This window comes from Biomphalaria glabrata, chromosome 6 (assembly GCF_947242115.1).
Source record: "Biomphalaria glabrata chromosome 6, xgBioGlab47.1, whole genome shotgun sequence".
Classification (NCBI taxonomy): Eukaryota; Metazoa; Mollusca; class Gastropoda; family Planorbidae; genus Biomphalaria; species Biomphalaria glabrata.
In genome coordinates this window covers 32,725,745-32,750,818 of record NC_074716.1, presented here as the reverse complement: position 1 = coordinate 32,750,818, position 25,074 = coordinate 32,725,745, and the positions used below count along the sequence as shown (strand labels likewise).

General features: G+C 38.2%; 1 protein-coding gene across 2 annotated transcripts in view; it reads right to left on the bottom strand.

Moving 5' to 3' along the window:
• Positions 1–3,329: 3,329 nt before the first annotated feature.
• The window catches only part of LOC106071641 (uncharacterized), a 28,008-nt gene continuing 6,263 nt past the window's right edge, over positions 3,330–25,074 (bottom strand). The window contains exons 2-9 of one of the 2 annotated variants that reach the window (XM_056031385.1): positions 23,316–23,460; positions 20,789–20,932; positions 19,146–19,289; positions 17,897–18,140; positions 15,961–16,515; positions 11,798–12,033; positions 4,735–4,941; positions 3,330–3,914 (exon numbers count right to left, since the gene is read on the bottom strand). In XM_056031385.1, the coding sequence (XP_055887360.1) occupies positions 3,703–3,914; positions 4,735–4,941; positions 11,798–12,033; positions 15,961–16,515; positions 17,897–18,140; positions 19,146–19,289; positions 20,789–20,932; positions 23,316–23,394 (1,821 nt within the window). In that variant the 5' untranslated portion in view covers positions 23,395–23,460 and the 3' untranslated portion in view covers positions 3,330–3,702. The remainder of the gene's footprint in view (positions 3,915–4,734; positions 4,942–11,797; positions 12,034–15,960; positions 16,516–17,896; positions 18,141–19,145; positions 19,290–20,788; positions 20,933–23,315; positions 23,461–25,074) is intronic. The other variant, XM_056031386.1, reaches the window with a different exon arrangement.

Here is a 25,074-nt window from a genome sequence, read left to right as displayed (position 1 = left end):
CTTTTTGTTGTGATGACGTAGTACACAAGTATCCCAAATCCAAACGTTTATTTAATATCTGACCAAAAAGAGCTCCTGAGAGATTGTCTATTTATGACGGACAAGATCTCTTTACAGACAATGCACCACCAAACGCTTAATGGAGTCAAGCGACTTTTATTGGGTTAATGGGAAATATGTTGAAGCTCAAACCCCAACCCTCGCTACGACATGATGTGGATAGAGGGTTGAGCTTCACCATCCCTTCCAATAATAATAATAAAAACTCTCTGTGGCATATTACGCCTCGAGAGACTTTTTTTCCCTAATCATCATCTTTTGTGATTAAAGAGGTCAAAAGTACAGTCACCCAATTCCATCAGCATAGCCAATGTGGAGTTTTAGGTTACCCCAAGTCCTTTCTTTTCCAAATAAAATACTAAAGCCAATTACAAAACCTACCAAATTATATAAGCGTAGCCTATCTATATAATAAAGGAGTGGGAGAGACTATATATTTCCTTCCTCAATAAAAACTGAAGCTAAATATAGTCACCAAACTCCAGGAGTGTAGCCAAAAAAAAAAGGGGGGGGGGTTAATGGAGGTTATCCCTCCCCCTTTCAAAAAAAAAAAAAAAAAAAAAGAACTAGAGAAAAACTCGCCTCAACTCTGCTTGTGCCATGGTCCCTTCTGGGGCATAGGCCACCAACCAGATTCCTCCAGAGAAAAACTAGTAATAAAACTACACGAGTTTAGCCAAAGGGGGATGTTCAGTTTAAACACCATCCCTCCATAAAAAAAAAAAAAACTAGAGCAAAACTAGTTACCAAATTCCCAAGAGGGGGGGGGGACATTATTTTGAACATATTTTGCAGGGCTAACATTAGGCCACTGCGGCCGCAGTGAGCCCAGCACTTTTATAGGACCCGCGCTAATTTTAGGTGTATAAATTATTAAATTAAACCACTTTATAACTTATAACAGATTTCCCGCGGCCTTCTGTCGATTTAACAGGAGGTCATGGAAATATCCTGAAATTGCAAAATATAGGCCTACGAAAAAGTCCTGGAAATATCAGAAATTATTAAAATCTTTTGAAAACTCATACCAATCTCCTGAAATATACGGACGAACATTGTCTTTTTTTTTTCACTCTTAAATTACCTAGGATAACTCCCTCCGCCCGAGTTGAAAATATAAAAGAGTGATCTTTCCATTGTGTCCAAACTCTTGAGCGTGCTCTGTCGCTTTGATAGTTACTACAGAGTAGATTACTCCCCCCCCCCCCTTTTTTTTTTAACGTGAGGTAGAAATAAAAAAAAAAAGGAGTGATATTGTACAGGTCCTGCCCTGCTATTTTGTGACTACGTGTTCTCCCCCCCCCCCTTGTTTTCTCGTGGACTATCCGCAGAGTGATCTTTCCTTTACTCCTTACTACTCGTTTAAACTGTTGAGGGAAGAAGAGAATTATATATATATATAGATTATTATTACCAGTCGACCGGCGGCGTAACATACGCCGCTATTTTGTTGGGCCGGCCTTAGGCCACTGCAGCCTATGCGACCGCAGTGGGCCCCGCACTTTCATAGGACCCGCGCTAATTCATGGTGTATAAATTATTAAATTAAACCATTTTATAACTTAAAAAAGATTACCCGCGCCCTCCTGTCGATTTACCAGGAGCTCCTGGAAATCTTCCGAAATTGCAAAATATATGAAATAGTCCTTAAAATATACGGAAATATATAGACAAAAATGGTCATTTTGGGCAATTTGGGGTGTCATTCAATATGGAAAACGCCAATCCTATGCGCGATAAAAAAAAAAAAACGGCATTATGCATTAGTCTTAATTGTATAATCTGGTGAAAGAAGCATCTCGCGCCTCAAACTAATGAAGAATTACTTGAGGAATTACTTAAGGTTAACAATTCTCTAAGATAGATTGAAACATTTGGTAATTTGAGCGTGATCTATGTAGGAAACAGAATTATTATGATATACTGTATATACTGTATGACTTTGCTACACGTAAAGTAATTCTGTACGTAGTAAAGAATGAATAAAATGCATAGACGAATTTATTTTCTTATACAAACTCTTAAATCTCACTTATAATCCGCTTCCCTACCCAAACTTGGCCCCGCGAAATCCGTTTCGCATTGGGCCCCACAATTGTTAAATCCGGCCCTGCTATTTAGTGGCCAGTAAATATACATAGTAGATTACTTGTTCTCTTTCCATGACTTCTTGGTCATAATGGTTAAGTCCGGCGCTGCTATTTAGTGTTTGTAAAATGTTTCGGATGTTCCTTCAGAGTTGAAGATAGTTTACTTCCTAGTCCAAACCTCCCGCAGGACGAAGGGGGATGGGAGTGGGCAGGGTTTGACAGTCTGCGCGCAGCCATTCGTAGCGACCTGTGAATACGCGTTCTCCCCCCCCCCCTTTTTTTTTCGTGGGGTGACTATCCGCAGAAATAAGAGAGATCTTTATTTACTTCTTCTTCTCGTCCAAACTGTTGAGGGAAGAAGATAATTATATATATATATAGATATATAGATTATAATAATTATTATTATTAAGTTAAATAATGCATTTTAATAACATCTCATATAGTTTATATTTTTCTCACATTTCCATCCAGGGGCCTACTTTAAAAAGAAAAACTTCAACCCTACTGACTAGTAGTAGAAGTAGTAGACTCTATTTCAAACTTCAATGGACCTCATTCACCAATTGTAAATAAACACATTTAGCCACGTCATAATATTGATAAAACAATGAAAAATACGTATCACGTGACAGCCTTTATGGATTACATAATTTGTATAGAAGATATAGAAAATCACGTGGCTAAATATTGTTTGTTTACTATTGGTGAATGAGGTCCATTCGAGGGGCAGTTATTTTATGGAAACTTTTTGTTTCGGATACAAATGAAAGCTATATTTGTTGCACCGTTTGTCTTAGCTGGTAAGAGATTCTCAGCCCTTAAATGTCCATCCACAATACAGGTATCAGGAGAGAAGAAAAAGAAGCTGACAAATAAATACGTTTAAAAGAAAAACAACTTCACTCGTTACTAGTTAAGACACAGTTTCATTAACTTAATTTTTTTTTCAGATGAATAAAAAAAAAATAAGAACAACAAAGGAAATAAATTGATTCAATGCTGTATAGCCCTATGTGTTACATTTTAATGTCGTTTCTCGAAATATGATGAATTTCTTAAGAAAATTAACCATTAAGTGAATTAGTGAAGATATATTTAGCCTTATAGTTACACTGCCAATCGAATCCATCAACTTTGATGCATACATTAAAATGTGAAATAGGATAAGACAGCCAATGAAAATAATTAATTATAAAAGATTTTTTTTTGTTTCTAGATCTATCTACCAGCAAAATGCGTCTAAGAAGCCTATACTAATTAGGACACTTATGCAATCGTGGATCGAGACTGCTACAAATAGACTATCTCCATAGCAAATTAGTTGGTTCACTGAGAGCTCTTATTTCAGAGTGGTTTCTTTGAAGCGAAATGCCGAAAGTGATTTCTCAGGAGGCCGTTTCAAAATTGAATTTATTTTCAATATTACAGGCCTATTTCAATCCCGAAAATCCTGAACGAACAAAATGTAACTCATGTCTGCGGTTTGCTGAAGGAGCCAGGTTTGCATCTTTGCGACCCACTGTGCAGTCCAAACGGAAACAAAGATGGTTTAGCTTTTAAGTCGACCAGAATTGTCTCTTGGCAATGGAGGATTCGAACCAGGCACGAAGACTTCTGAGCTCTCAATCTGCCCTGAGTCACTTTTCTTGTCCAGTCGCTGAACCAATGGTATCACAAATAAACCTACAGCGCTGGCAAACAGAGTCCCGCCCACATAGTGGAGGACGAGCCGAAATGACCCAGTTTTCTGTACGACGTAACCTACAAAAGACAAGAATTGAAAAAAAAATACTTAAAAAAAAACCAGCTTATATTTAGCGTAGTTGTACCAATTAGTTTAGATCAGTCATGTAATTAATTTTGTAATATATCTAGAGTCTAGACTAACAATAATAAATCTTTGCGATTACTAATATTTTTACCAATCTGTTTTTGTTTAGCGATATTTCATGTTTTTAGCTTTCTCAATACGCTAAGATCCTATCACTTGTCTGTCTGGACCAGTTGGAAAAAAAAAGGGGGGGGGGTAAAGAAGGTAGAATGGGGGTATTTGGATGATCGCTTTTTTAAATGCATATATATATATATATATATATATATATATATATATATATATATATATATATATAAAGATGAACGACCTGGATTAGAAATCGAGGGTTAAATCTTCCTCAGCCTCCCCAAGATAACCACTGTTCCAAAGAAATGCGTATAAAAATAGAAGGTTTTAATGTAGGCCTACTATCAAAACCAAATTCTAAATGAAGACATTCCTTGCGATGATTGGTTTTATTGAATTTTAAAAAATAATTTTTACACATAAAGCTATGCTGCTTTTAAAATGCAAACAGTTTTGTACGGAAGGATTATTCTAGGCATTGGAGGGAGAACGAAGCCTAAATATCAAGGAAGCTTCAAAGGGGTAAAAACCCTGTTAAAAAAGGGCCCATCGGCTCTACTGACTAGAAAGACAACATATTGTTACTCACCTAAGATTGGTCCTACTGACTGAAATGGCAACATATTGTTACTCACCTAAGATTGGTCCTACTGACTGAAATGGCAACATATTGTTACTCACCTAAGATTGGGTTGTGAACAGCTATGGAGAAAGTGGACACCACTGAGTTGACGCTGATGCAGTTGGTCATTTTGGATAGGCCCACCAAATCAATGAGCATAACGGGGAGGAGGGACTCTCGGGTCCCCACAAAAAGACCAACTAGTACGCCCATGACTATCAGGGAGTTGAAGTCGTTGAAGAACGGATTAAGTTGGCACAATATACCTGTGTTATGGAAACCAAGGGAGGTTTGTAGTCTGTTTTGTATTGAAAAGACAATGTTGTGATCAGGGCCGGCCTTAGATAATTAGAGGCCCCTGGCGAAGTAAATTTGTTTGCCTCTAATAAAATAGAAAAATAAGACTAAACAGCGAAACAATAAAAGTATGCAATTTTTTGAAACCCCAGTGTACCAAAACAACAACACCGGGAACAAGTTTCGCTATTTCTTCTCTAAAAAAAGTAATTTTAGTCCTATGAGAGGGCTCTACACTATATGAGGTCATAGGCGGCTGTCTAGTTTGCCAATGCCTAAGGCCGGTCCGGTCCTCTTCTGATCAATTCCAGCGGAAGTGTTCTAAGGTTTATTACGTTTTTGTTTAAACAAATCATTAAATGTAGGTTTAATGTAAATAGTAGAACATCGAAGGTCGATCCTGGGAAAAAAATTATACTGGTTAAACAATAAACTTGCAAGATGGTAGGCCCACATGTTTAAGTAATTATTTCATTGATTTTTTAAAATAATAACTCCATTCAATCCAGTCCTTCATGGACAGTTGATCTCAAAAACAGCCCTAACGATTTTCCTAGAAATTTAACAGTTGATATATATCACTGAGAAAAGAATTACTGGCTCGTTGGCCAAACGGGGAAAACTCTAGTTTAACCGTTATAATTTTTTCAAAGTAAAAATAAATAATCTAAATTTGGCTAGAGACTAAATCTAGGTCTAGATGTTATATCGGTTTTGTAGGGACTAACTCGTTCAAGAGATTAATAAATGAATACTAAGGAAAATTTTTCGCATTGTCTTCAAAGAATATTCATTAATTTTTAAAAGAAAAACAATCGCTCAATAATTGTTTGATCATGAGCTCAAAATAAAATATTTTGCTTGCATACGGAGTTTGTTGACATGCGATCTCTTAAGTTTGGATATGTCTAAATTGTAAATGTCAGCTAAAAAATTCCTTAAAAATATTCAAGAAAAATGTGTGATGCTAATCGAGATTGAATTTTTACAATAGGAGACATCGAAACGTTTTTAAAAAGCCATAGAAATAATGTCATTGCGCCATAATATAAAATATGGTATAACGTATAACCACAATGAACAAATGTCATGTATATATTCTTATCTGTTGGAGGTAGGCCCTCACAGAGTATTCTGATATTTGTTCTATTGTGCTGCGACCTTGCCTAAAACCCGCTTGTTCTTCTAATATAATTTTGTCTGCTATCGGCCTTAGCCTGTTTAATATAATTTTTAACAAGACTTTGCTCGGATGGCTTCCTGAGGCTGATGGTGCGGTAGGTTTGACAGAGTAGCTAATTGCTTTCTTTTGAAGAGTGATAATGAGTGATTCTCCTGACTGCCAGATCTTGTTGCAAATCTTAAAATCTTTCAAAGTTCTACAACTCTAAACAGAATTCCGTCCATCTTCTTATCACATCCTTTTCCTCGGTTAAAGCATCTATTGTTTTTGTCTTGCATTGTGTTAGTTCTTCCATGCTTTTCCTTTACCAGTTTTTTAACTGTCGTTACTATTTGGTCTCTGTTTGATAGTCATGAAGGGGGCTCGAGGTTCGACTCCTGAGTTTGTGTTTCCCTAACCAGAAAAACCTTCTTCCAGATACCCCTTTCCCCCACTAGTCCATGTTATAAGCATGAAAGTAGCGCTATATAAAAGTTATTAAAAGCTATTCAGTAATCTTCGGAATCGAAGACATTGCCATTATTATTAATTATTTAGTCCTTGCTCCATTTCTTGACATTTATTCTCTATCCATTTCTTGACATGTATTCTCTATCCATTTCTTGACATTTATTCTCTGTCCATTTCTTGACATTTATTCTCTGTCCATTTCTTGACATTTATTCTTTGTCCATTTCTTGACATTTATTCTCTGTCCATTTCTTGACATTTATTCTCTGTCCATTTCTTGACATTTATTCTCTGTCCATTTCTTGACATTTATTCTCTGTCCATTTCTTGACATTTATTCTCTGTCCATTTCTTGACATTTATTCTCTGTCCATTTCTTGACATTTATTCTCTGTCCATTTCTCGACATTTATTCTCTGTCCATTTCTTGACATTTATTCTCTGTCCATTTCTTGACATTTATTCTCTATCCATTTCTTGACATTTATTCTCTATCCATTTCTTGACATTTATTCTCTGTCCATTTCTCGACATTTATTCTCTGTCCATTTCTCGACATTTATTCTCTATCCATTTCTCGACATTTATTCTCTGTCCATTTCTTGACATTTATTCTCTATCCATTTCTCGACATTTATTCTCTGTCCATTTCTTGACATTTATTCTCTGTCCATTTCTTGACATTTATTCTCTGTCCATTTCTTGACATTTATTCTCTGTCCATTTCTTGACATTTATTCTCTGTCCATTTCTTGACATTTATTCTCTGTCCATTTCTTGACATTTATTCTCTGTACATTTCTTGACATTTATTCTCTGTCCATTTCTTGACATTTATTCTCTGTCCATTTCTCGACATTTATTCTCTGTCCATTTCTTGACATTTATTCTCTGTCCATTTCTTGACATTTATTCTCTATCCATTTCTTGACATTTATTCTCTATCCATTTCTTGACATTTATTCTCTGTCCATTTCTCGACATTTATTCTCTGTCCATTTCTCGACATTTATTCTCTATCCATTTCTCGACATTTATTCTCTGTCCATTTCTTGACATTTATTCTCTGTCCATTTCTTGACATTTATTCTCTGTCCATTTCTTGACATTTATTCTCTGTCCATTTCTTGACATTTATTCTCTGTCCATTTCTTGACATTTATTCTCTGTCCATTTCTTGACATTTATTCTCTGTCCATTTCTTGACATTTATTCTCTGTCCATTTCTCGACATTTATTCTCTGTCCATTTCTTGACATTTATTCTCTGTCCATTTCTTGACATTTATTCTCTGTCCATTTCTTGACATTTATTCTCTATCCATTTCTTGACATTTATTCTCTGTCCATTTCTTGACATTTATTCTCTGTCCATTTCTTGACATTTATTCTCTGTCCATTTCTTGACATTTATTCTCTGTCCATTTCTTGACATTTATTCTCTATCCATTTCTTGACATTTATTCTCTATCCATTTCTTGACATTAATTCTCTATCCATTTCTTGACATTTATTCTCTATCCATTTCTTGACATTTATTCTTTATCCATTTCTTGACACATATTCTCTGTCCATTTCTTGACATTTATTCTCTGTCCATTTCTTGACATTTATTCTCTATCCATTTCTTGACATTTATTCTCTGTCCATTTCTTGACATTTATTCTCTATCCATTTCTTGACATTTATTCTCTATCCATTTCTTGACATTTATTCTTTATCCATTTCTTGACATTTATTCTCTATCCATTTCTTGACATTTATTCTCTATCCATTTCTTGACATTTATTCTCTGTCCATTTCTTGACATTTATTCTCTGTCCATTTCTTGACATTTATTCTCTGTCCATTTCTTGACATTTATTCTCTATCCATTTCTTCTTCGCTTCTTTCATTTCTTTTTTAATCTGTATCTTGACACTTTTGTATTCGTGGGCATATTTTGGGACGGACAACTTTTTCCCCACTAGATGTTTGTCTGTCGCTTGTCACAGAGTTGGAGTATATCCTCTGTTACCCAGGTTTTTTTGGGGCGTGTGGAGCTTCCTTAGTAGTTATAGTTCTGTGACTGCTTTGTTTAGCATACTGACTAGTGTGTCGATATCCTGGTCATTGGAGTCCAAGATCTGGTTACGGTGTTCTCCGTAAGGACTATGCCATATCGTTATTCGCGAATTTTGTGGCATCCTAATGTGTTAGCCAGCAAGAGATTGTTGTATTTCGCAAATTCTAATGATCGCAGAGCTCATTCATTAGTAAAGTGATTACTATATTTTACACATGTGCCTTTACAGGTTTGGTAGGAGTCGCTTCATACTTTAGCATTCCAGTCTCCTTGTAAAACAAGGATGTCCTTTTTTTGGACCTTATTGACCACTTCCTGTAATTGCTCATAAAACTCTTCTACTGCCTTATTATCATAGGTTAATGTAGGTCATTGTAGGAGCATAGGCTTGAAAAATGGTGGTATTGAAGGTCGATGAACGGTGATGCCAAGAGAATATTTTCATATCTTTATGAATTTTAAGAAAGATTTTGGCACAGTATATCTAGGGACTCTCTGGGCGACAATTGAAAGGTGCAACATAAATTAAAACATAATACAAGTAATTCAGAACTTCTACAAGGAGGCCACTAGTGCTGTGTACTTCAACAATAATAACAACAGTAAGACAAGTCTGCCTACTCTCACCAACACTTTTCAATATCTTCCTTGAAAGGATAAGAAAGATGCTCTCGAGGGCTATGAAGGTACTGTAAGCATTGGTGGAAGAAGAAATACTAGCCTGCGCTTCGCGGATGACATATGGCAGACTTGGTGATGCGCATAGACAAGACTTCCGCAGCATATTTTATGCAAATAAATGCCGAAATAAAAATATGACCAATAGTCAACTGGGCTTTAAAAGGGGCATCAGCATTAGGAGTGAAAAGCACACGCAGATGAAATATATATCTATAAAACATGGGCGTAGCCAGGATTTTTTTTCGGGGAGGGTTTGGGGGGGGGATTCCCCCCGCCCCCCCCCCCCCCGCGGAAAAAAATATGTGTGTGTGTGTGTGTACATAATTAATCTTTATTACTTTCTGGCCCTTCCGGAAAACGTTTTTTATTGTGCCCTAGAATTGGTTCTTCCTGGAATTAGTGGGAAACTTGTAGACTCCCCGCCCTTGCTTGCAAGGGGGTCTGGGGGACCTCGCAGCGCTCCCCCAGCACGAGGCGAAGCCCCGCCGCCGAGCACTATTTCTGGTATTGAACGCCAACAAAATGGATATTCTGAGGTATCTACAGTCTGAGGTATCTACAGTCTGAGGTATCTACAGTCTGAGGTATCTACAGTCTGAGGTATCTACAGTCTGAGGTATCTACAGTCTGAGGTATCTACAGTCTGAGGTATCTACAGTCTGAGGTATCTACAGTCTGAGGTATCTACAGTCTGAGGTATCTACAGTCTGAGGTATCTACAGTCTGAGGTATCTACAGTCTGAGGTACCTACAGTGCATTATCCTGCTATCAAAAAGTTTTATTTCAAAAACCTAATGTGCTATTCTTAGTGATACCCTCTCGCGCCGTTCGGCGCATTTGCCGTCAAACTGTTTCCACAAAAATCTGTCCCTGGCAATGTCTGAAGCCTCTTCCCACCTTCTCTGAGGATCTCAATAAAAGTGTTGCGCAAAATTGTACTAGGATGTCATTGCAACTCATATTATGCGTAATTCATTTTGTTGGATAACATGCCCCGCAAAACCTCATGCGACACTCTGTCACAACCTTATTAAGGGTTCGACTCCCAGTTCGGCATATGATTTCTTTGATTTAGACCCGATCTCTATAACAGACTCCATAAATCTGTCTTAGCCATCTTTGTTGAGCCACATTTAGTGTTTTTCAATTTCGGCAGATGACTATTCACACTTTATTAATGGAGCACAGCCACTGGTAGAAATGTGTAACCTCTCTTGATTACGCTCTTGGAATTACATGCATGTATTTCGCTTTAGATTTTATATCGAAAAGGAAGTTTTATCGTCAAAATCATCTGGAGGGGTTTTAAACTAAAAAATTTCTGGATTTTTTGTGTGTTTTTGTTTTTATTCAAAACCCCATTTAGCTACGGTTATAGAATTTGGTGACTGTAGTTTGTTTTAAAATAATATTGAAGAGAGAGGTTTTCAACTCAAAACGCTCTGTAGGGGAATTATAAACTCAAAACCATCTGAAGGGGTTTTAAATTAAAAAAAAAAAGCCATCTGGAGGCGGGGGATTTAAACTCAAAACCCCTCATTCGCTTAGCTACGCTCAAAGAATTTTAGTGTAATTTACTTTTTTTTTTATATTGAAGAGGTATTTTTTAGCATCAAAACCATCTGAAGGGGGATTTAAACTCAAGACCACTTTGCCTACGCTCATAGCATTTTCAGTGCGTAATTTGATTTTTAAAAAAAAATATTGAAGAGGTATTTTTCAGCTTCAAACCTCGCTGGCAGTTTTTTTTTAACTCAAACCCCAGGGTTTTTAACTCAAACCCCCTTTGGCTGGCTACGCTCATAGATTTTATAGTGTGTAAGTTGCTTTTTTTTTAATATTGAATAGGAACTTTTTAGCTTCAAACCCCAACTGGAGGGGGGGGGGGTTAAACTCAAAACCCCTTTGGCTTATAGACATTTGAAATGTGTAATTTGCTTTTTTTATATTGAGAGGGTGTTCATCGTATTTTTTTGAGGGGTTTTAAAGTCAAAATCTTCCTTAGCTGTTTTCTTGGAATTTGGGGATTGTCGTTTGCATTTTTGTTAGTTTTGTTTATAGAAGAGGGGGCTTTAACTGCAAAACTCCTGGTAGGGGGTTTTAAACTCAAAACCCCCTGGTAGAGGGATTTTTATCTCAAAACCCCCTGATAGGGTTTTTTAAAACTCAAACCCCTGGTAGGGGTTTTTAAACTCAAAACCCCCTGATAGTTTTTTTTTTAATCTAACTCAAAACCCCCTCGGATGTGCTGTTGTAAGTGATGATTTTGGTATTTAAATCTCACCTAAAATAAACAAAATGAAAGTAAAAAATCAGTCCATGAATTCCGTTCCCCACATTTCGGGGGGGGGGGGGTTTGAACCACAAAACCCCCCTTGGCTACGCACATGCTATCAAATCATTACATCTAATTAACTAAAATTCCTCTGCTGTCTAACCGACTCACCTAAAAACGTTTGTGCTACTGACACTATCTGCGTTGGCCGGACTAGATGTTTGTCCGCAATGCAACCAACGAAAATACGACTGGCCAAGTCCACGGAGCCACAGACAGTAAGAATAGTCACACCTTCTTCTTTGGTGGCGCCCTTGAAAATGGCGATGGTTGGAATGTACAGAAGCAAGTATCTGTTGGTGGCCCCTGCCAAGGTCACCACCAAAAAGAAACAAAAAGTCCACTGTCTGGGGAGAAAATGAAAATCAACATCATTTATAGGCAAAGGAGAGTTTCAGACATGGAAAAGCAAATCCATAAATAAAAAGCTTTTTGCTGTATCCACTGATAAGCTGTATGTTTCAAAAAGGTCAAGGATAATTTCATGGGCATAGCCAGTTGGGGGTATAGGGTTCGTGACTGTTGTTTTGCTCTAATTTTTGTTTATTGGAAGGGAGATTATAATGTTAAACCATCATTAGCCCCAGCGTTGCCAAGTGGGTTAATAAAAAACAAAAGAAAACTGCAGTCACCAAAGTCCATGAGCGTAGTCTAGGGGATTTTAAGTTAAAAAGGTTGCTCTTCCCTCTTTATTTTATAAACAAAAACAAGATCCATTCATCTAATTCCATGAGCATATCCAGAGAGGTCCTAAAGTCCCAATTTCTCCTCCCCTCCCCCCCCCCCAGGGTTTTGAGGTTAAAAAAACACTCTTCCATAAAAAACTAAAGCAAACTAAGTCACTAAATCCCATGAGCGTAACCAAGAGGAATTTAAAAAATAAAATCCCCTTAATGGAGTTTTGCGTGTTAAACACCCCTCCCCTTTTCATAAAAAAACTAAAGCAAACTAGTAAACAAATTCCATGAGCATAGCCAAGGGTTTGAGTTTAAAAGGTTTTGAGTTTATAGGCTACCCACCCCCACTCAAGGGGTTTGGAGGCTAAAAAAACATTCTTCAATAAAAAGAAACTATAGGAAAATACGGTCATCAAAGTCCAAGAGCGTAGCCGAAAGGAAAGGGGGTTTAATTCCAAACCCCCCTCCAGAAGGTTTTGAGTTTAAAACCCACATTCATGGGGTTTTTAAGTTAAAATCCTCCTCTTCGACAACAATACTAGAGCAAACAACAGTCATTGTTATGGTGTCATGTGGCCAGCACAACGACCAACTGCTTTTACTTTTCCTCAACTAATGTCAGGTACCCTTAGAGTTGGATGGACTCCTTAGAGTTGGATGGACTCATAGGCGCCCGAAAGATCCCGAAATTAAAATTCTCAGTCTTCAACAGGATTAGAACCCTGGACCAAGAGTAGCAGTTTATTGCAATGTAGACACCTCAGAAAATTGTATTTATATTTTAGCTTCAAATTACAGGAAATAATGCTCACATCGCTCCCCCAGGCCCCTAGCTGGCAAGGGAAGAGTGTCGTTCCACAACCTCCAGCAAAAGAAAACAAACAACCTTTACCAGGGTACACAAGGTCAAACAAATAAATGACTGGATGCAATGAACATTTATGACGAATATATATATATAGTGTGTGTGTGTGTGTGTGTGAATGGGTTTGCAACGGAACAAAAATACCTCCCCAATCCCCCCCCCCAAAAAAAAAAATCCTGACATATTACATACAAGTTAACATCATTCATAGGGGTAGAATAAAAGAATTCTAATTCTACATTTAAACAATTTGAATTCTGAATTTGATTTCAAATGTACAAGATATGCAAGAACGATTGATTCGGGTTCAATCTTTACTCGAACACTTCAAAATATTGATGTTAAAACAAAAGTCTGGTCCAAAGTCTGACATTTCTGGGAGTTCTGTGTATGTGTTTGTGTGAACGCGTTTTTGTTAAAGGGAGCTGAGAAATATTTTTAGGCCTATAAACACATTCGTACTTATTTTGTTTTTTTGCTTGTAAGCAATTGAAAAGATTTTATTCTGACCAACAAATGCTCCAAACATTTATTGACTAATTGGAACTACTGTTATAGAATCGTCAGCTTATAGCCATAGAATCGTCAGCTTACAGCCATAGAATCGTCAGCTTACAGCCATAGACTCGTCAGCTTACAGCCATAGAATAATAATAATAATAATAATAATAATAATAATAATCTTTATTGTCCGTATGGAAATTTGTCTTACAATTTGTGCATTACACCAAACAAAAAACATTATAACTATAAGAAACCAAAGTGTACATTCACAACAGAATCACTCATAATTTACATGTGACAAAGTTTATACCAGATTATTCTTATTTAATGATTTAATGAATCGTCAGCTTGTAGTCATGAAATCGTCAGATTACAGCAATAGAATCGTCAGCTTGTAGTCATGAAATCGTCAGATTATAGCCATAGAATCATAGAACTTTAAGCTTATAGTTATAGAATCCTCATGTTATAGCCATAGAGTCGTCTGCTTATAGCCATTGAATCGTCAGCTTATAGCCATAGAGTCGTCAGCTTATAGCCATAAAATCGTCAGCTTATAGCCATTGAATTGTCAGCTTATAGCCATAGAATCGTTAGCTTATAGCCATAGAGTCGTCTGCTTATAGCCATTGAATCGTCTGCTTATAGCCATAGAATCGTTAGCTTATAGTCATAGAATCGTCAGCTTATAGCCATAGAGTTGTCAGCTTATAGCCATAGAATCGTTAGCTTATAGCCATTGAATCGTCAGCTTATAGCCATAGAATCGTCAGCTTATAGCCATAGAATCGTTAGATTATAGCCATTGAATCGTCTGCTTATAGCCATAGAATCGTCAGCTTATAGCCATAGAATCGTTAGCTTATAGCCATTGAATCGTCAGCTTATAGCCATAGAATCGTTAGCTTATAGCCATTGAATCGTCAGCTTATAGCCATAGAGTCGTCAGCTTATAGCCATAGAATCGTTAGCTTATAGCCATAGAATCGTTAGATTATAGCCATTGAATCGTCTGCTTATAGCCATAGAATCGTCAGCTTATAGCCATAGAATCGTTAGCTTATAGCCATAGAGTCGTCTGCTTATAGCCATAGAATCGTTAGCTTATAGCCATTGAATTGTCTGCTTATAGCCATTGAATTGTCTGCTTATAGCCATAGAATCGTCAGCTTATTGAAGGAAAAGAATCGTCAGCTTACTGAAGGAATAGAATCGTCAGCTTACTGAAGGAATAGAATCGTTAGCTTACTAAAGGAATAGAATCGTCAGCTTACTGAAGGAATAGAATCGTCAGATTACTGAAGGATTAGAATCGTTAGCTTACTGAAGGAATAGAATCGTAGCTTACTGAAGGAATAGAATCGTTAGCTTACTAAAGGAATAGAATCCTTAGCTTACTAAAGGAATATAATCATTAGCTTATAGCCATAGAATCGTTAGCTTTCTAAAGGAATAGAATCGTCAGCTTACTGAAGAAAAAAAATCGTCAGCTTGCTGAAGGAATAGAATCGTCAGCTTACTGAAGGAATAGAATCGTTAGCTTACTAAAGGAATACAATCGTTAGCTTATAGCCATAGGATCGTTAGCTTAAAGCCATAGATTACTGAAGGAATAGAATCGTTAGCTTACTAAAGGAATATAATCGTTAGCTTATAGTCATAGAATCGTAGGTTGCTAAAGGAATAGAATCGTCAGTTTACTGAAGGAATAGAATCGTCAGCTTACTGAAGGAATAGAGTCGTTAGCTTACTGAAGGAATAGAGTCGTTAGCTTACTGAAGGAATAGAGTCGTTAGCTTACTGATGGAATAGAGTCGTCAGCTTACTGAAGGAATAGAGTCGTCAGCTTACTGAAGGAATAGAGTCGTCAGCTTACTGAAGGAATAGAGTCGTTAGCTTACTGAAGGAATAGAGTCGTCAGCTTACTGAAGGAATAGAGTCGTCAGCTTACTGAAGGAATAGAGTCGTTAGCTTACTGAAGGAATAGAGTCGTCAGCTTACTGAAGGAATAGAGTCGTCATCTTACTGATGGAATAGAGTCGTCAGCTTACTGAAGGAATAGAGTCGTTAGCTTACTGAAGGAATAGAGTCGTTAGCTTACTGGAGGAATAGAGTCGTTAGCTTACTGAAGGAATAGAGTCGTTAGCTTACTGAAGGAATAGAGTCGTTAGCTTACTGAAGGAATAGAATCGTCAGCTTCTTCTACTTGTGCTAGAAATCATACGTACGTGAAAAGTTCAAACTGCAACATTTTCCTCCATCCACTCAACTTGTCCAGTTCAGTGTCCTCTCGGGTGCCAAACGCCGAGGCGGCAGATTCCACCGTGCTGGCAATGCTAATGCTTCCGCTGTGAAGTTGAAACCTTCGGCTGCGCACTGAATCGAAACCGCTTGGGTAGGTGGAGTAAGAGGACACCTTGGTGGATCTTAGCGTCGAGTCTGCGTGCCTCGGTAAATACATGAACTCAGAGTTGTTACGCTTGAAGAAAACAGGGTCCACGGAGCTGCTGTCTATCAAACCCCGCTTGGTCGTCTGCAGCTGACGGTACATTTCCAACGACGACCCACCCTCTGAAGATTTGGAAGTCTTTTTGTACAGCGAAGGGTCTGAGATAGTGACCATCTTCGGTCTTTTTGCTTCTAAAAGTAGACTCTCGAAACGCCTTCTGTTAATCTCTTTTGTTGAAAGACGTTCTATCTTTTCTTCAATGATCTGGTTACTTCCAGTTGCGATGGCATCACTTCCTGATGGGTCTAGTTTGATCTCCAAAAACTGTGTGCTCCTGAAATATAATAGAGTAACTATTAAACTATTTGTACTAAGTTATTTAATGTCTATTTACTATTGGAATACACTTGCCATAAAATAATTAAAATTGTATTTAAAAAAAAAAAATTGAAATGTTACTTTAGGTATCACCATAATGATAACAATTCACATAGTTTGCCTTCTTCAGTTGTAGAACGACTACGGTTCATCTCGTAGAACACTCTTTCACGTGACTGTGTGGCCCTATTCTCGATAGACATTCCCGTCCACATGTATCGCAGGTTAAGGTGGCTTTCGCTTTGGTGGTAGAGGAGCCATCCATTTTTCGTTTGGGCACGCTTTTGTTCCAGAACTAAGGCCAGTGTTTTTTTTTTGTTTTTGTTTGCTGTCCATAGCTTTCTTGGTCACAATATCTCTCCACATAGTACGGTCTAGGCTAGAGCCTAGAACTATGCCTTCCTACTAATCAACATCAATGTCCTCTGCCCTGAAGTCCCGTTTGATTAGATCCACACGAGTTTTTCTTGAACCATTTACGAGTTGTCCATAAAGGATGACTTTCAGGATACAATTACCCCCCATCCGGCGGACATGACCAAGCCAATAGCAGGCGGCGTTGTCTGAGGATTGTGAAGATGCTGAGAAGACCCGTTTGAGCAATTATCTCAGTGTTAGCCACTTTTTCTTGACGTGTGATTTTAAGATCCTTCGGGGAACAATTTACATACATGCAACTAAAATTAAGTAAAAATAAGAAATTTCTTAGTAACAGTTAAAGCCGGCAAAGCCAAAACTACGTCCAGTGGGTACAATCTAGTCCTTGAGGCGGCTCTATCCTGCCCCTCGAATCATCTGTCTATTAGGTATAATGAAACAGCATAGAGTCCAATGAATCAGCAAAGTATAGAAAGAAGCAGCAGAGGATCGATTCCATTCACCTCGACTGTGATGCGGCTTATGACTCATGTATTGGAAATACCTATGACCTCCACGTAGGCAAAGACTGTGCGTCCTTGGTTCATGCTATTTCAGTTGGAAGTTTGTTTGTAAAATGTTTTACATGTTTCGGATGTTCCTTCAGAGTTGAAGATAATTACTTCCTAGTCCAAACCTCCCGCAGGACGACGGGGGATGGGAGCGGGCAGGGTTTGAACCCGGGACCATCGATAAATCTGAACGACAATCCAGCGTGCAAACCGCACGACCAGGCAGTGGGACCTAAATATTAGTCGCATCTAAATCTTATCAAGCACATGCACCTTCCCCACGCCCTAAAAATTGCACCACTCAAAAGCTCGTCGACTTGGATCGAAGCCTTTGTGTTAAAAAAATACATGCTACTATCACATGTCCATTTGACATTTTCTAATCATTTCCTTATTTCTCCAGCCTACCTTTGTGACCAGCTCGGCCTCAACATCAGTCCAACGGCCACCACGTGCAGGTGAAGTCCAGCCAGCACGAGGTACGTCCCTCTCACACCGTACTCCTCATTCAGGGCGCGGATCAGATGGGGAGCCACGATGCTCGCCACGCACCTCCCGCTTGTGCCCAGGCTGATGGCCAAAGCAAGCCGCTTGTCGAAGTAAAATCCAAGGATACCAATAACAGGGACTGAGAACGCCCCAAGAGACAGGCCTAATGAGAAATTAAAAGACAATGTAACGTAGCGTTAGGCTCATGTTTTCTTGTTTTTTTTTCGTGTTTTGCATGGTCTTTTAGATTTAAAGATAATTATATCTTAGCCCGAACCTCCCGCAGGACGACGGGCAGGGTTTGAATCCAAGACCATCAAGCGACAGTTTAGAGTGCTCGCGACAAGAAAGTCATTAAGTCTGTATTTCATTTTTTTTATTCAATTAAAAAAAAATCTCCTTGTGAGATTCTACATTAAAATTTTTATTTACATCTAAAACAAATTAGGTGAATATAATGTATGGACTTATATTTATCTCAGAGTACAAATATTCCCAATAATTCCTAATTAGTTGTAAAATAATCAAAATGATTCTCAAATTGTTCAATTTTTTTTTTGTTCGAAATAACCAATAACATTTTAATTAATCACAAACACTTTTCGTTAACAAACTGTGAATTCAATCGTCGTAATAAAAATAAAGTTCCCTTTGCAATCCAAGAGGCAGATAGTTTAAAAGTCACCTGCGGGTATCATGCACAACGACCAACTGCCTTTACTTTTCCCCAACTAATGTCAGATACCCATTAGAGCTGGGTGGACTCCGGGGCGCGCTAAAATCCCGAAATTCAAAATCCCAGTCTTCAGCAGGATCTAACCCGGAAACCTAGTTTCGTAAGCCAAGCGCTTTACCACTCAGCCTCAGCGCCTCCTAAATAGAACAAGTAAAAGGATGACACAGATTAAAAAAAAACTTTATCAAAAGTTCAATTATTAGCTATTTAAGACCAATGGACGCTTCCAGATTGTAAATACGGATGATTCGTGAGCATTTATAGGCTGTGCTTTTACAAGATCCAAAGCCTTAACGCTCATACACACCCATGTAGGCTTAGAAACAGAAACACATTCACGTGTGCTTGCAGGTAGATACTTACACACACAACGTACTTCTACATATGATTACTTATGCCTGCTGACCCTCTACCAAATAGCATCTCACAAACCTTGCAAAGCGCAACACGTTATAAACGTGAAAATATCTGGTGCCAGAGAGCAGCCGATGGTACTCAAGGTTAATAGCAGTCCGGCTACTATGGTGATGCGACGCTCCCCAAATCGAGGCACCCAAAGGTTCACTGAGATTATGGCTGGGGAAAGAAAACCAGTCAATGAACCTCGTGTTGATTTAGTTTGGCTGTCTGCAAAACGTTAAACTGTTTGAACTTTCTACAACCAGGTCTGTAAAACGTTAAACTGTTTGAACTTTCTACAACCAGGTCTGTAAAACGTTAAACTGTTTGAACTTTCTACAACCAGGTCTGTAAAACGTTAAACTGTTTGAACTTTCTACAACCAGGTCTGTAAAACGTTAAACTGTTTGAACTTTCTACAATCAGGTCTGTAAAACGTTAAACTGTTTGAACTTTCTACAACCAGGTCTGTAAAACGTTAAACTGTTTGAACTTTCTACAACCAGGTCTGTAAAACGTTAAACAGTTTGAACTTTCTACAACCAGGTCTGTAAAACGTTAAACTGTTTGAACTTTCTACAATCAGGTCTGTAAAACGTTAAACTGTTTGAACTTTCTACAACCAGGTCTGTAAAACGTTAAACAGTTTGAACTTTCTACAACCAGGTCTGTAAAACGTTAAACTGTTTGAACTTTCTACAATCAGGTCTGCGAAGCTGTACTGATACCACGAAAGTTTCGGCTTCTGGAGTGGAACATTGAATTAAAAACTTTCGGACTCCTGGAGTAAAACGGGAGTAAAGCAGTGTAGTTTAGCAGTTAAAAATTAATTTTAAAAATTAATGTAACGATCATAATTTTGACTTTCAAGAGTATTGTGTCAGTGTTCTTTAAGAGAAATATTTGTCTGGGCTTTTTTTAAAACCGACTTCGACTTCAATGGACTTTGACTCCGTAGTCATCTTACAACAGTAACATCTTTCCATTTCGTGTAATTGTCAAAAGAGCTGAGCCAAAGGCTCTTCGAGCTCTAGGCGTGTAAGCCTGCTTGAACAAGCGTTTTGTCTGAAAGAGGTCCAAGTCAATGCTTTGTAAAGCATTGCTATTTCCGATATAGCTGGCACTCCGGGCGCATGGACTAGAATGCATGGTCGAAGGCTGAATACACCGGGAACCTCCGCCATTTTCCTATGTTGTACTAAGCTAACCGTGCAGGACTCGCCATTAGTGTAACTGTCCCTTGAGGAACGGCGCATGGATTATCGACAGAGGATGTGGAAGCTCACTTTCACCTCCGCACCGCGCAATGGGAAAGCTCTCGCTTTCCCTTGGACACTCCCACAGGAGTTTTGTTTTGCTATTCATTTAGGCTAATTACTTCCTCGAGTAATCGTTTTCACCCGAGTGCCACATTGAGGCAGAATAGCATACCCGAGCCTTTTTATTCCAAGCATTACGATAGTTCTAAATTATGATAGTGATTTACGATTCAGAGGAAATACTGGGGATTTGAATGAATGGCTAATTTTCCAAACCTGGATAAACCCAGCCATCTGTTGCCAAGAAGCAAGAGGTTTTGAGATTCTAAGTTAGGCTTTGTACCATGAAAGATAGAACAATAATAAGAAAAGTGAAAGATGACTTTAACTGAACATACTCTTGAACTTTTCACTTACATGACAGGCTAACAAAAATGACTTGGAACACAATGCCTAGGGATGTTAAGGTGAAGGACGTTTTGAACTCTCGCGCCAGGTCTAGAAAGAGAACTGACATCGTCTGATTACACACACCGCTTATAAAATAGCAAACAAAACTGGCTGAGGGAGAAAAAAACACCAAAGTAAACAAGAAATAAAAATAATTTTCCTACCATCTTTGATTTGACTTGTGTTTACTTATCTAGTCTCAGGGGCGTCCCTACAGTTCTTTGAAAGCTGATGTTGGAAGGGCGAGGAAGGGATAAAGCACTAGAAAAGGTAGGGGGCAAAAGGAGGCTAATTTTTGGGAGGTTGCGTCCTCGTCCGGTAGGCATTGTTAAGTAAAAATGTTTAGGGTTATGGCATATTACCTGGCAATCGAATTAAATCCTGTATAGTAAATCCTTTATATTTTCTGGTTTCAACATAAAAACTGACTTAGGTATATATGAAGTATTGTCATGTCTACAATATATAACCATGAGTGTGATAGATAGCATAATTCAATGGTTTGACCAGTTATACCGTAACTTGATATCATTTGCTCCTTCGTGAACAGAGATGTTTGCATATATTTCTCTCTTCCATTGGGCGTGCTCTTGCCTAGTAACAGCTTAGGACAAGTGGCGATATGAAAGTTGACACAAAGTTAAAAAACTAACACACGTGTATTACTTTAAACAAAAAAACTACGTTATTTAGCCATCCCGGGAAGGGGAAAAGACGTTATTAGTTTTGTGTGGTCTGTCTGTCCGTCCATCCGTCCGTACGTCCTGTTAAGACCTCGTAAACTAGAAGAGATATTGAAAATTCGACATCATGATATTTTAGACTTTTCAAAGTTCTGATGCAACGGCTACTTTTTTTCTTTTCTGAAAGCGAAAAATTTAATTTTTAAAATCAACTATGCTAGCATTTTTTTCATTTAAAAAATTCACCATTTTTACAACTATTCACTATAAGTAGTAAATAACACGGGAGGCTGTTTAGTAAGGGAGATAATTATAAAACATATTATTAACACATTTATGCACTTACACACTCAAAATTCTATGAGCGTAGTCAAGCCAATGGGGGTTTTTGAGTTTAAACCCCCTCATCCGGAGGGATTTTTTAAAGTTTAAAACCCCTCCAGATGGTTTGAGTTTCAAATCCCCCTACAGAGAGTTTTAAGGTTGAAAACCTCTGTCTTCAATATTATTCTAAAGCAAAATTGTTTTAAAAAAGTCCAGATATTTTTTAGTTAAAAAAAACCCAACAGATGATTTTGACGATAAAACTCCCCTTTTCGATATAAAATCTAAAACAAACTATAGTCACCAAGAGCGTAGCCAAGAGAGGTAAGGTAAGGTGGTGACAGATTGTCGCATGAGGTTTGCGGGATATGTTCTCCGACAAATTGAGTTACGCATAATAAGAGTTGCGATGACATGGAGGCCATTACGAGGAAAGCGTAAACAGGGACATCCTAGTATAACGTGACCCCACACTTTCATGGAGAACCTCAGAGCAGGTGGGAAGAGGCTTCAGACATTGCAAGGGACAGATTTTTGTGGAAGCAGCTTGCCGCTCAATGCGCCGAAAGGCGCCTAAGGATCTAAGTAAGTAAGAATAGCAGATTAGGTTTTTGAAAGAAAACTTTTTAATAGCAGGATAATACACTGTAGATACCTGAGAATATGCATTTTGTTGGCTTTCAATACCGGAAATAGTGTTTGGAGGGGCGGGGCTCCGCCCCGATTCCCGCTTTGGAAGCTCACAGCGCTCCCCCAGACCCCCTTGCTGGCAATGGCGGAGAGTCTACAACCTATTCTAGGGTACAATAAACGTCTTCCTTCTTCTTCTTCATCGTTCTCATTGTTATGTTGGAGTGTTCATATGACTAGACCAATACATGAGATGAACTGCGCAGTGGTTTCCAAATCAGGGAGCTCTCCATATAGTTTACTTTCTATTGGGGTGATTTGGGGCCAATGTCTTATACGGGCCTCTTGGTAAAGAGAGCAGTTTTTGAGGACGTGGTCGGCATTTTCTGGTGATACTCCACATGGGCAGATTTCACTGGTTCCAATTTTGAGCTTCCGGAACATGTGTTGTCGCATTCTGTTGTGTCCGGTCCTGAGTCGAAAGATTAGACGTTGGTCTTGTCGGGATAGCTTATAGTAAGCGTCATCTTTCTTGTGATTTGGATGGGAGCTCGTCCATTTCTCATTTATTTTATCTACAATTAATTTCTTCATTTCTTCTGGATAGAGTGCAGAGTTTACTTGTGAGTTTGTTCTCCCATTCTTGGCGAGTGTGTCAGCCTTCTCATTTCCTGCTAGTTGTATGTGAGCTGGTATCCATTGAATAACAGTTTTCCGAAAGAATGAAGAGTCAGAATGTAATAAAGATTAATTATTTACACACACACGCACTCACACACATACATACATACATATATATATATATGTGGCAAAGCCCTACGCATTATACGATATTATCTACAAATGTATTTACTGACCGAAGCATATGACCCAGGAAAACCCCTGATCCACTGGGCGTCTCAGGTACAAACTGTCAGAACTTGGTAAAGTGTCCATTGAAGAATTATAGTGTTTGTTGCTTAGCCTGGTGAATTCTATCTGCCGTTACATTCAAACTGCTTCCTAAAAGTGTAATGAAGTGAAATCAATGTAGTGCAAGAGTACTAACCACGGAGAGAGCTCTAAAACTGGCACTGAAATGTTTACAAATAGTAGGGGAGGTAACTATACTAACTAAAGAATAAGTCGTTAACAAAATTAAACAGTTTCTTCCCTTTGGAGCGAATGCGGGCCCCCCCCCCCCTTTTTTTTTTTCAGCCGTCATATAACCATGATTTTCATATTCTAAGTTTTTAAGAATTCGTCAACTATAGCATAAATATAAAATTAAAATTGATAGAAGTTAACTTGAAAATATTTTGATCCTTTCAAAAAAAACAACAACATTGGCACATCTTTTTTTTTTTTAGATAAGGATCACGAGCCTCAATGACAAATGGGAGATTATTTTTGTAAATAATGAGCATATTCTTGACTAGAGTATTCTAGACAGAGTGACTTGACTAAGTTAATTTATGACTTTGCAGGGGCTTAGTCTCGTAAAGTATCCGGCCTTTTTCTACAGCTTTTACTTTTCACACCCGAACACTGTATTTATATTACGGAATTGATCTGATTGACTAGAACAAATTAGCCAATTCCAAATATGATAAATAGTAGTTTTGAAACTTTCAACTATGAAGTACTCCCCATAACAATATCATCGCAAAGATCACAGAAGAAACTAGAAAGTATATGCTTATACTTAGAAATGTTAGGCTCATATTTCATTGTCTTTGAAAGGAAAAGAGACTCCACCAAGACCCACTTACCTAAATCCGGCCCTGTGATCAAGTCGCCCTCACAAACTTCTATCATTTCTTGAAGTTTTCAAGTTACAGCCACAATAATTTTTTTTAATTTTCTAACAGAGAAATAAGCCGGGGGGGGGGGTGGTGAATAAACCGAGGGAATGACTTGTACATTTTGATGAATGAAGTCAAGTGTTTTCTGCAAGTGTACGCTCTCTCTCTCTCTCACACACACACACACACTCTCTCTCTCACTCTCTCTCTCCCACTCTTACACTCTGTGTGGGCGGGCTTGTATGTGTGTTACATAGTACGCCTATGTTTAAGGACCGTGGCATACCTAAGGTTGCGACCTAATTTGTTGGAATGAGAAAAGTAGCAAGTCAACGAAGCGTTTAACGTTGAGAACCAAAGTGCTGTATAGCCGAGAGCAAGGCCAGGTGAGGGAGGTCATTAAAGAAACGAGCTAGTGTCAATCAAGTGGTTGCTTATTAGATTCAAGCTATTCATGACTTCACTGTAAGACACTATGTCTCCACTGTCTGTTTTATGTGCATCCAATATTTATCTTCAGTTCCATGAGTTCATTGCTGACTACAAAGTAGAAGCTTCTTCAGTGATGTAGCAATAGATGTAGGCCTTCAGTGATGTAGCAATAGATGTAGGCCTTCAGTGATGTAGCAATAGATGTAGGCCTTCAGTGATGTAGCAATAGATGTAGGCCTACTCTGGCCTTCAGTGATGTAGCAATAGATGTAGGCCTTCAGTGATGTAGCAATAGATGTAGGCCTACTCTGGCCTTCAGTGATGTAGCAATAGATGTAGGCCTTCAGTGATGTAGCAATAGATGTAGGCCTACTCTGGCCTTCAGTGATGTAGCAATAGA